The 11,188-nt window shown below is 39.5% G+C and overlaps 1 protein-coding gene across 1 annotated transcript; it reads left to right on the top strand.

The window, feature by feature from the left end:
* The first annotated feature begins 1,262 nt into the window (after positions 1 to 1,262).
* Positions 1,263 to 10,685, top strand: LOC145655524 (TOG array regulator of axonemal microtubules protein 1-like). Its single transcript, XM_081709050.1, has 13 exons — positions 1,263 to 2,356; positions 2,878 to 2,919; positions 4,824 to 4,947; positions 5,407 to 5,574; positions 5,856 to 6,026; positions 6,122 to 6,334; positions 7,793 to 7,910; positions 8,129 to 8,234; positions 8,536 to 8,771; positions 9,154 to 9,312; positions 9,639 to 9,765; positions 10,239 to 10,351; positions 10,538 to 10,685. The coding sequence occupies exons 1-13, from the start codon at positions 1,322 to 1,324 to the stop codon at positions 10,683 to 10,685; spliced, it is 2,760 nt and encodes a 919-aa protein (XP_081565176.1). The 5' UTR covers positions 1,263 to 1,321.
* The last annotated feature ends 503 nt before the right edge of the window (positions 10,686 to 11,188 follow it).

The raw sequence follows: 11,188 nt of genomic DNA, 5'->3' as shown, positions 1-11,188 counted from the left end.
ATGAAGCTCAGCAAGGAATGAGAAAGAGAAAAGAGAGAAAGAGAAAGATGACTTTCTGAGCGCACTCAATGATATGCTGCAGCTGGTTTCTGGACTGTGCATTAGTGGAGCCTAAAATGTAATTAAGCTTTTGATTAAGACATACCTGCGCTTCTGTACTTTCTTTGTAATAGTAGAATCCTGCATCTGAAATGAATTTGCAGGATTCCACTGCATTGACCAGTTTCTTAATGACTAATGAGGAGGGTGCAAGAGGATGCTTCCTGAAGTACATTATAATTTCCACATCTTGGTGGTGTTGAGATCCAGGTTGTTTAAGACACAGACACACTAAATTAGGTATATCTGGGAAAGTTCACTATTGGCTCACTCTAGGCTTAATTCTAAAACTAAAATATATATTTCTTTAACTTCACTTGGGATTCTCTGAACCTATGTAGACCCAGAACTAATGTATGCATCTGGTGTCTACAAAAAAGCTACAGTTCAGAATTACAAAATAACTCTATTTAATACCAAACATAGTTTGGAATCTGGAGGGTTCCATACACCCTGGAACATAACATTGTTTTAGTGTGGATGCAAAAGATGCAAAAGATTTGAAATTACCCACAAACCACGGACATACGAGTGAAATTTAGAAAACCTGCTGAGCTTTTTTTTTTAGAGTACAGACATCCATTGGGATTTTATACCATGTAAATGTCCTTAAACAGAGATATGGACGCAGAATAACGTTATTGTGAACAGCTACACATAAGAAGAGTTGTTGTATCGTTATAGGCCATTTGAATGAACATAATTTATGGTCCAATACGGTCAAGCATATTTGGTCACAATTCCCATATTTTCACGCGCGAGGTCGAATCTTCGCGGTTACGAGAACTCGCGTCACCATGGAAGCAGTTGTTTTTTGACATAGTGTTTTTTTGATTCCAGACGATGAACTGTGATGAACGATGGTCTGAGAAGAAAATTCCGAGCAAGTCTATGTGTTTACATATACCCAACTTTCAAGATCGTACTGGAATTCAAAAGAGGAAAGTGCTTTTTATTCTTGTTGGAGAACACAGTCTTTGTAAATATCCTAATTGTCAACAATACTGGACAGTGTTGCTTGAACTGTAGCGTTACTGCGATTGCGATTGCTAACCTAGGTTAACTAGCTTAGCTAGTTAGCTAACGGATTCTTTCCAAGTTGAGCTCCTGACAAACTGACTTGGTGATATAGCACCTATCCAACACGCTGCTGAAGTGCGCTAGCTAGCCAACTGGCTATATTGCTTTTCCAAATCAGTGATTGGATCAATGAGTCTGATCAATGATGATTTATGCGCTAATATCGCCGGAGTTACACGAACAACTCCTTGATCACGAGAACTACCAGAGCCGAACAAATGGGGTAGAAGAGCTGAAGAACATTATTTCAGAGCTGGACTTGAAAACCGTTTCCTCTGACAGTATTGTGGAATTCATCAATTTTTTACGTAGACTTCTGGATGATACAAACTTCAAAGTCTTGTATGGCACTTTACAGGTTATCAGCCTCCTGGTTCAAAACCTGGACTACGCCGTGGACAGACATTATAAACAGATTGTATGTGTGGCCCTCAAAACTTTGGGGGACACACGGACTGTTCCCCGGAATGAGTACATGAATATTTTTCGTCACCTCATGAGGATTGTAGGTCCACAGAAAGTTTTGGAACTTGTAATAGGACAGCTAAGGCACAAAAATTCCAGAGTCAGAGAAGATGTCATCAACATCATCACAGCTGCTATGCTCACACACCCCAGAAAAGACTTCAATATCCCCAATCTGTGTTCTGTAGTGGCTCCTTATCTTGCAGACAATAAAAAGAGGGTCCGACATGCTGCTCTGGAGCTCTTTGCTGTTTTTGACTGCTGTCTTGACACAGGAAAAAAACAGCTACTCATGAAGGCCATTGACAGGTTGGACTTCACTGGAGATGTGGAGGGACTTATGGCTGCAGTACAGGCACGAAGAGCCAGACATATTCTCCCCCGATTGTCTGCAGATGGTATGGTGGAATACGCACTGGTCATCCCCAAGCCTGGTCAACGGCGAATACCTCAGTTTGGCTCTGGAGCTGACCTGAACTGGGTTATTAATGGAGGGAAAGTTAACAGTGCACAGAGCCACCACACAGAACCAGATTCGGATCGACTGAGTGGCTACGGCAGCTTTGGTTCTCTTACAGATGGCCTCCAGTCACACAAGAGAGTAGTTAGCGCTAGGAAGGCGAAAAACAAGCTACCCTGGGAGAGGTCTTTCCTCCCATGTTTAGTAAACAAGCAGCCTTGCAGTGCATCAAATGCAAAGTTATCTGATAAGGTGGGTGATTACCTCATGAAGTTAATTTTACATGCACACACAGAATTACAAAAAAGGAAAAATAAGGTTAAAAATGAGAGAATGTACTATTTTGAATGCAGCTCCAAACTCAACAAGCTACTTTACCTTTTTTTTCCTTTATGTAGCTGTGAATCTTATTTATTTGTGTTAGGCTACAAGTTGTTTTCTATTCCATATTCCAATTTCCATCAACATTACTTCTTACATTACTGCCCTTCTGCAGACCTGAACTGTTTTGCCTAATGTGTAAGTTTTGAGTCACTTCATTTTTATAACATGACCCCCATTATTTTTCATGTTGAACTGTTTCAGTACTATTTTCATTGTAATTTAGTTGCATAAAATTGCACAATGTCCTGTACATTTTTGTTAAGAAAGCATTGTGTACTGAGCTACAACAGAACAGATGTCTATTTAAAAAAAGGAATATCATGGTTTGCTACATGCTTACTTATAAATGTTCAATAATAAGGGACTGTTTTTTGTTGTTGCTGCTTTAGTTTAGTGTGGAAGATCTCACTACCTCCTTGAGGCTGAATCAGAAAAACTGTGGCACAAACTCTGGTAAGTAAATGTCTCTTTGTTTTCTCTTTGTGTCCTCTATTTTAGATTTGTCCTATTTTCTTACTAGGTTTTCAACATACAACCTATAAATACATGTTGATTTGTATTCCCATGTCTCTTGTGTCTTTTACTGTTTCTGCCTTTACTCATGCTTTCATTTTCACACCTTAAATTAGCAGCTAATTATCTAGCTAATTAGTGTGTGTGTGTGTGTGCGTGCGTGCGTGCGCGTGCGTGCGTGCGTGTGTGTGTGTGTGTTAATTTATCTGGACATTTGTCCTTGAACATGCCACCCAGACTTGTAACATGTAGGTCAAGACATGAAATGAAAATGTTAACTCATTGTTTAGTTTTAAATGTGTATGAGTACATGGAATACATTGAAGTGGGTTTCTATCAGTATTCGGACTGCTGCTATTAATATGGGCGTTCTTCAGTACTTTTCAATATTCCTGTACTTTATGGAAAAAAAATTTGGCATCATGAAAAATATCCTAAAATCCACACCGAAGCATTAACACAATGTAGCAGTGTGTGGATTATGAAACATGGGAGTAGTATTTATTAGAAACACTAGAGGAAGTCTGAATTTGAGTGTATTTCATGCTCCAGTACTAATTTTAGCAGTGATATGTTTGTAGATGACTGAGTAGAGCACACTAGAGTGGGCACCATGACCACCCACATGCAGGGTGGGTTTACGGTGAAACACATTATTTGTTGGGCAGTTTTGTTTAGCCTAGGATGATAATGCTTCCTACCATTGATATAGAAGCTTAGTATAATACTGGCTATACATGTATATTGATTATAGTTGTCACTTTGTCATTATTTTAACCCGCCCCAACAAACAAACAAAACATTGTCATGTTGCTTTGCTGGCTTCTGATACCACATCTAGATGGCTGCAAACGCAATCATCTATATAACATGGCTTCTTTAATATGCTGGGTGAAACAAGGCCAGTGTTGAGCTCTGGTGTGCTGCAGCGGTCTGTGTGATGTAAGGAATTTGTGATTTTTACCAAGTCCTATTTTAGTTGGCATTGACAATATAAGACTGCAGGCAAGACTAGACTTGAATCTTTTATTGCAGTCTGTTGATAAAAGATCCCACCTGCACTGTTCAAATCCAAGAAGAGCCTACAGAGGTCTCCTGTAAACAATGTAACCATATGATTAAGTTTTCTTAAAATTATGTTAAAGTCTTTAGTTATAAAATCTAAATTGCTATTGCTCACTTTTTGTTTACCGCTTAGTTGTTTTTTGGTATGCATTTGTAGTCTGATGTGTGCCTATTAGTTACATATGCTGAGCTGATGCTTCAAATTGTCCTCAAGTTTCCTGTTTCTGTTTCATTCTCCAGATTCAGTAGAGCCTTTCCAGCCCGATGCTCCAGGATGGAAAAGAGAGACAGTGGGTAGACTTTGTCGAAGCGGTAGCCTTGGTGCGGACCCAGATATTTTAAAAGCAGCTAATCTCAGTGATTCTGACAGAGGTGACTTGTTGATGTTGATTTTACTTTATTTATATATACAAAATGTAGAAAATAGCACATTTGCATAATTTTTGCAATAGATTTGTTTTGTTGTAAAATATTGCTAAATAGAATAATTGGAATCAAGGCATCACTTGACCATAAACTTCACTCACTGAGTGTCAAATGAAAGGAGCTACTGAACATTATTTGCTGCCAAATGAATAGTCATGGAAGATTCTCTTGAGAATAGATGCTCTTTTCCATACAGGTTTGCCCAAAGCCAACCGCTTGCTGTCTGGTAACCCCAGTGTAGAGCGCACCTTTTCAGTTCCTTCCAATCCACCCCCCCCCCGGGTCTTTTCTGCTGCCCTCCTACCCTCTGGCCACTCTTCCGGGAGTGCAGCTGACTCCCACCCTGCCTCGTAGATGCCATGCAAACTCCTCACTGTCCATGTCCAATACATGGCCCAACAAGCGAGATACGATCCCTCGTCACAGGGACCCCAGCTCATGGGGGGATAAAACAGGTGAGGGCATAGCTACATTGCTTAGAAAATGTGTCTTTGTTCAGTGGGAAACTGCCAAAGCATTTTTGGCTCTTCAGTATTTAGCAGTGTCAGAATTAAAAATGAATCATACTGAAATATCAAATTGTATTGAAATGTAAGATTTCAGGATTCAATTAAAAAAAAAAAAGAAACTGAATCATTGTTGGGTCACACATTTACATGAGCTCTACTTAATCTGGAATGGATGTCTTGCTTTCAGTTATTCTTTGTTATATCTTTGTGATATCTAATCACATTTTGAGTAAGAACTTGATAGTTGGTAACAAGGATGCCAATTACAGGATGAAAATGTAAACTGTTTACTGTGATTGTAATGCAGCTGCCTTCACTTTTGACTGGTGTGTTTCTCCATATGTGAAGTACACAGAGGTTGATGTGGCTTTGCCTTAAACTGACACTTTTTTACCACCATGACAGGAGTTTTTGGCTTCACTGGTGCTCCCTGCTACCCTGGAGTGACTCTGTCCCCAGAACAGGAGGAGTTGGTAAGAAAACCCCCCAGGGAGCCACTGATTGGGGTGTATGGCCATGCTGTTTCAGCTGGCCATATGGATTCGGAAGAAAGCACTGAGCCAGAAAAAGCAGCGGTGAGACAATGTTTATTTTGTTTTATTGAACAATCTGCTAATATTTATTGATTCCCTTTACTTTAATCTTTCCTAACTTCAGCAGTGGTTTTTGAATGTGCTGTTGATATGGAATGACTTTGTTGCCAGTTTGACAGTAAAATTTTGATAAAATAACGATTTGATAAGATTTTAATGCAAATTGACTCCTACGTTGCATAATTTCAGTCCGGTCCTCCAGGTTCTGATTGACAGTCTTGAATAGAGATGCTATGTGGTTATTCATGTATGTGTATTTGTTGGAGAGGGTAAAGCCGTTTAGGTTTGCAAGGGTTAAGATGCATCAACATCGTCTGGAGCAGCAAGAAGTTCCGCCTATACAGGGGGAGTGGCAGAACATGCAACGATTGAAGCAGAACTTTAGACACATGGCATTTGACGTGGGCTCAGACGACACGGCATCTCTGAAAGGTAACGGTTGACCTCAATGAATGCTCCTCCTCGTGCTTACTGAGACTCATGGAAGCTCTGTAGTCACCATAGCCTGTTAATCTCCTTCCCATCAGATTTGCAGCGCAACGGTAGTGTTCTAGCATCCACGAAGGCTGAACTCCTGGATGATTTGCCCTCGAGCCCCAACAGCACACACGCACCCAGAAGCCTGGTCAAAAGTTTCATTCGTCCCAGCCCTCCCACGGCTCCTTCCAGACGCATGCTGCCACGACGCCAACAAGCCCCCAGTCTGAACAGAGCATGTCCACCCCTTTCAAACTGCTCTGGTGAGTGTCACCTGTTATTCTGCGCTTCATGCATGGTCACTGCTCTTGAGTAAATAGATTTGCTCTAAACGCTGTATCACACAATTGTGTTTTAAAGGCCCTGCACAGTTGTTTGTTTAAAAATGCAAAAAAACAAAAAAAAACCCAACCATATATATTCCAAAGAATGTTAAATATTCCAGTCACCTTCCTACTATCATTTTTTTAAACCATAAAACGACATTAAAAAGAGTGTTGTCCTTTTACCATTCTGCTGTTTGGGCGTGGACCTCAGAGGATTCATTGACAGCCTCTGTGTGAAAAGCTATTAGGGATTTTGGTCAACAGCAGAATCCTTGCTGTGTTTAAATAGACTAATCTATTAGAGGACACCACAGTTCGTATTTTAAGAATACATTTATAGCAATATCATCTGTGCATTTATTACATATTGATCATGTTTACATTAAAGCTATTAAGGAACGTTAGCTAACTAGCGTATATTCGGCTGGTTAATCAGGTCTAGCTAACAGGCTTTGACTACGCACGGAGAGAGCTAAACATGGGACAGGCAGAGACTGGTGGCAATTTCAAATAGTGTTGGTGTATCATAACGTTATAAAAAATACATTTGTTGACCCAAATTGCACAAAATTAGCAAACGTTTGCATGTACTAACGTTTTGTTATATTTTCCATTACTTGCTACGGTATTGAATAAAGTGTCGAATGAAAACAATGGCTGTTAATTAATATCAAAGACTTACTAACTTATCAATATTACCTCCAGTAAGTGTGGGGAAAGGTGTTGTGTTTCAGTTATAGTCGGCAGGCAAATCTAGAGCTGTATTGAGCTCAGTTTGCAAATTATTTCACAGTAAAATGCTTGCTACAAACTCTTGTATTGGGTGTCACTTAGACCCCAGAAAGAAATTTGAGCAACCTTGATTTGGTCTTGTTTTCTGGAATAAAATGTAGAGTAACCCTTTTCCCGTTTGTATACAAAAACTGAGCATTTGTATGTACATGTCATCTCTGTTCCTTGAAAAGAGCTATGTGCAGTGATTGAAGTGTAGTAGGGTCAGTTGATTTCACAGTTCATGTATATGCAATATTACATAGCTTATGATTCCCTATAGTCAATTAGTGTTATCTGTGACATCAAAGATAACACCACATAAAGTGTAAGTCCTAAATAGAAGTTAGGCGGTATAGAAAAAATAAAACAATTAGAGGTTGTTTTATGCACTCTACAATGCCCAATAACTACTGAACTGAAGCAGAAGTATGAAGATAATCACATACTTCCAGCTAATACAACATTTTGAGTAAGGAGAAAAAATACTGTGCAAGGCCATTAAATGTAGTTGGCCATCTTGAATAATGTTATGTTTTGCAGTCAAGTTGATTTGAAACAAAGTTGAACTGGTAGCCCTAAAATAAGTAGTCAGTTTGTTTGTGGTGCGGTATTCCTCTTTAGATGAACTCACACCAGGAACCCCCAGGAAGAATCCCCATGAGCAGCTGGCTTTGCGGCCGTTCTCTAAACCGGACCTTGCTGTCACTCAGAGCTTCAGACTGCTTAGCTCTGATGACTGGTAAATCTCATACCTGTAAAATTATGACGCATTTGGCTAGGGTCAAGTAAAACAGTTTAGTAATTTATGATTTTCTGCATATATGATACATATGCTTAGAAATTAGTAAAGTGATTTTATCACTATCACTTTTTTCCTTTTGTCCCCTCTTTCATAATCTTTTTTCAGTTATGATAACCTACTTTTACAGTTTGTGTTTGTCCAATATTTTCATACAGGGAGAAGAAGATTGATGGCCTGATACTCATGCGTAGTTTAGCACGGTATCACTCTGATGTGCTTAGTAGTAGGCTTCATGATGTCTGCCTTGTTCTTAATCAAGAGGTAAGTGACTATATCTGCTCACTATTGCGTCTGACTCCTTGTAACTTCCTGTGAATCTGTCTGATTCCTAAAATTAACCTATAATACCATTAAATTTTTTGTCATACACCATCAGCCTATGTTATTGAGACATTGCTGCCAAAAACTACACAGATCTTTCAGTAAAGTTAGTATAATGCTTGAAATTATTATAAAAATAATTTTCATCTAAGGGCATTTTAGATGCCATATTTAACTGTAATAATGAGTGATGAAGCCATTTCTTGGCATAACACAAGCTGGAATGTCTTCCTTCCCCCAGGTTCAGAACCTACGCTCTGGAGTGTCACGCGTGGCGGTGGTGACCTTGGGAGAGTTGTACTCTGGCCTGCAGAAAAGTATGGACCAGGAGGTGGAAGCTACACCCAAGGTCCTCCTCCACAAAGCAGGAGAGTCCAATGCTTTTATTAGGCAGGATGTGGACACAGCCCTGGACTGCATGGTGCAGAACTGCACCCCCACCCGAAGCATGAACGCTCTTCTCGCTGGAGGACTCGGGTCAGTTAACTTGCAGTTAGCTTTCAGCTATAGCTTTCATCTAGCTGCAGCAGTCAAGAGGCCAACAAATGAGAGCGCTTTGGCTGCTGTTTGCTATTATTTTCACTTATCCTTTGGTGTTTCGAAATGTTTTTTGGCATTGGACAGTATTTTTGTTGATTTATCCTCTTAAAGATTTTTTTTAAAGCCATCAAATAGAATAGGATAATTTGATTATGCCTTTAGTTCATAGATAAGTGTATTAAGTTACTTTAAAGATGAAAGAGTTAAACATTGCACTGTATACATTGACTAGATTACTACATATTTGTTATTATGTCATACTTTTTTGAGTGCCTTTAAATATTTCCTTCTCTTTTCTCGTTTGTGTTCTCCTCAAAAGTCATTTGAATGCTGCAGTAAGAAAGTGCACTTCTCAGCATTTGGCTACTTTGATAGAAAAGATTGGCGCTGACCGCTTATTGTCTGGGACAAAAGGTGTGACTAATCGAATTCTACCTGCAGTCTCCAAATTGGCGCAAGACTCTTCCCAAGAAACCAGGTTGGTACCAGGATCAGATGGAAAACTATCAAAGCTTTTCACATGCCCAGATAGTAATCTTTTGGTTTATTCTTTTAGTCTCCTAACTATGACACTCTGAAGTCAGCAAATGCAGCTAAATTGTAGAGTAATAGAAGTTTTTTAGACACAGAGTGTCTTGGCAACTGGAATTGTGTCCTGGTAAAATAAATATACTAATAAATATTGGACTCTGCTTAATTGTAGTAAATGTAGTAGACTGGTACAATTTGTTGGTGTGCTGTGAGTCACCCTTAAGTTCCTCCCTCATGGTTCTCTCATGGGAACGGGGCTGTTATTTGTCTCAGGTACTTTGGTCGCCGCATGCTACTGTTCCTGTCGTCTCATCACGACTTTGATAAGATGGTGGAAAAGTACATCCCTACCAAAGACCTGCCCACCATCAGGGCCACTGTCCTCACTCTGAAATCCAAGGTGACAATTCAGCACAGTGTCTATTTGTATATATGATTAGGATTTTTAATTCCATTCAGCCACTATGCTGTAAGCTTACTGACTAAACAAAGCTTATTCACTAAACTTATTCACAGTATTAGTGAAACCCACCTCAGAGCTGACAAGGTAGACAAATGTTTTAAACAAATACTAAAGTACAGAGCAGTGCAAGGCACCACACATTGTACACAGCAGTATGTATATACAACAAATATATTAAGCCAAAATCATATATTAAAGATGTCAGTGTACAAAAAGATGAGGCAATACAGTTGTCTCCTAGTAAATAGTTTGTGATCTCCCATTATAATAGTTCAAATATTGTATTTACAGTAAGGTATAGATATTGCACAGTGCAGTCCCAGACCCAGTAGTTAGAAACAAAGTATGAAAGAACATTTGGTCTTCATTATCTGGAGAGTCATCACCCAGTGATGCTGATGTGGATTTAGGTCCCGGGTGAGAAGCCTCAGGATACCCCTTCAGCTCGAGGCAGGCGCTATATCCCTTGCGGTGGAATGAGGTATGCCTCCTCTATAAACCGTCAACCTCAGATTGTCAGCAGGTGAATTTTTAAACAATCAAAGCAAAAAACATGAGTTCCTATTGAAACTGCTTTAATCTTTCTACTTTTTGATGGTGATTATGTTGTTGTTGTTGTTGTTGTTTTAAATTTATTGTAACCACATTCAATTTCTTTTTATTACAATAAACCAATCCTTACATTTTCTCTCTTGTTGTGTGTGTTCAGCAAAGATGCCAGCAAAGCACAGGTCCACAGCATTGCAGACAAGACCAAGTACATCAAACAGCTTAAATACACAGACAGGACAAGGTCCAGGTGTGGGATCCTCCCAACTGTACGTGGCGGGCCAAACCACATGACTCGCGGGAGATGAGCGTTCTGTGACACTTATTGCCAAGGTGCTATTTAAACAGACTGTGAGCACACAAGGGGTCACTGACTTATGGCATGAAGCTGAACTCAGAATCAGAACAGAATGACCTCAGCAGCACTCTAGGAAGCCAATCTGATATATTCAACACTTGCTGTCTGCAGAGATGCTGAGAAGTGCTTTGCCAATTCTGTTTGATGTGTTATGAGTTATGCTTAGAGTTATGATGCCCACAAGCTGCTGTCATTTGAGGTGCATTAGTGCTGGAGGACAGGTGGAGTTTAGCAAGTAAATATGGTTGTAGCCATATTATCAACAAGGATAATGGAGTTGAGCCTGTGCAGACTTTGCTAAGATGTTGTGTATACATTTGGCTGTCAGCTGGGCCATGCACTGGACTGACCAAGTATTTTTTCTTTAACTGGAATAAAAAAATGTAAATGTTTTCAAGAATAACACGCTTCATGTGATGTTTTATGGTTTATTGTTTAAAAAATTAATGATAT

Source organism: Electrophorus electricus, unplaced genomic scaffold (genome assembly GCF_041902795.1).
Source record: "Electrophorus electricus isolate QZ-2024a unplaced genomic scaffold, ASM4190279v1 Scaffold27, whole genome shotgun sequence".
In the NCBI taxonomy this organism is placed as follows: Eukaryota; Metazoa; Chordata; class Actinopteri; order Gymnotiformes; family Gymnotidae; genus Electrophorus; species Electrophorus electricus.
Note: the sequence above shows the minus strand (reverse complement) of the source record. Positions and strands in the feature narration are given on the sequence as shown.

Excerpts from the sequence above, each read along its gene's own strand:
- LOC145655524 (XM_081709050.1), top strand. The coding sequence starts at position 1,322 with ATGATGATTTATGCGCTAATATCGCCGGAGTTACACGAACAACTCCTT. Across the intron at positions 2,920-4,823 it reads CCTCCTTGAGGCTGAATCAG|CTGACTCCCACCCTGCCTCG; the intron begins AAAAACTGTGGC and ends CCGGGAGTGCAG. Across the intron at positions 8,235-8,535 it reads GCCTTGTTCTTAATCAAGAG|GTTCAGAACCTACGCTCTGG; the intron begins GTAAGTGACTAT and ends TCCTTCCCCCAG.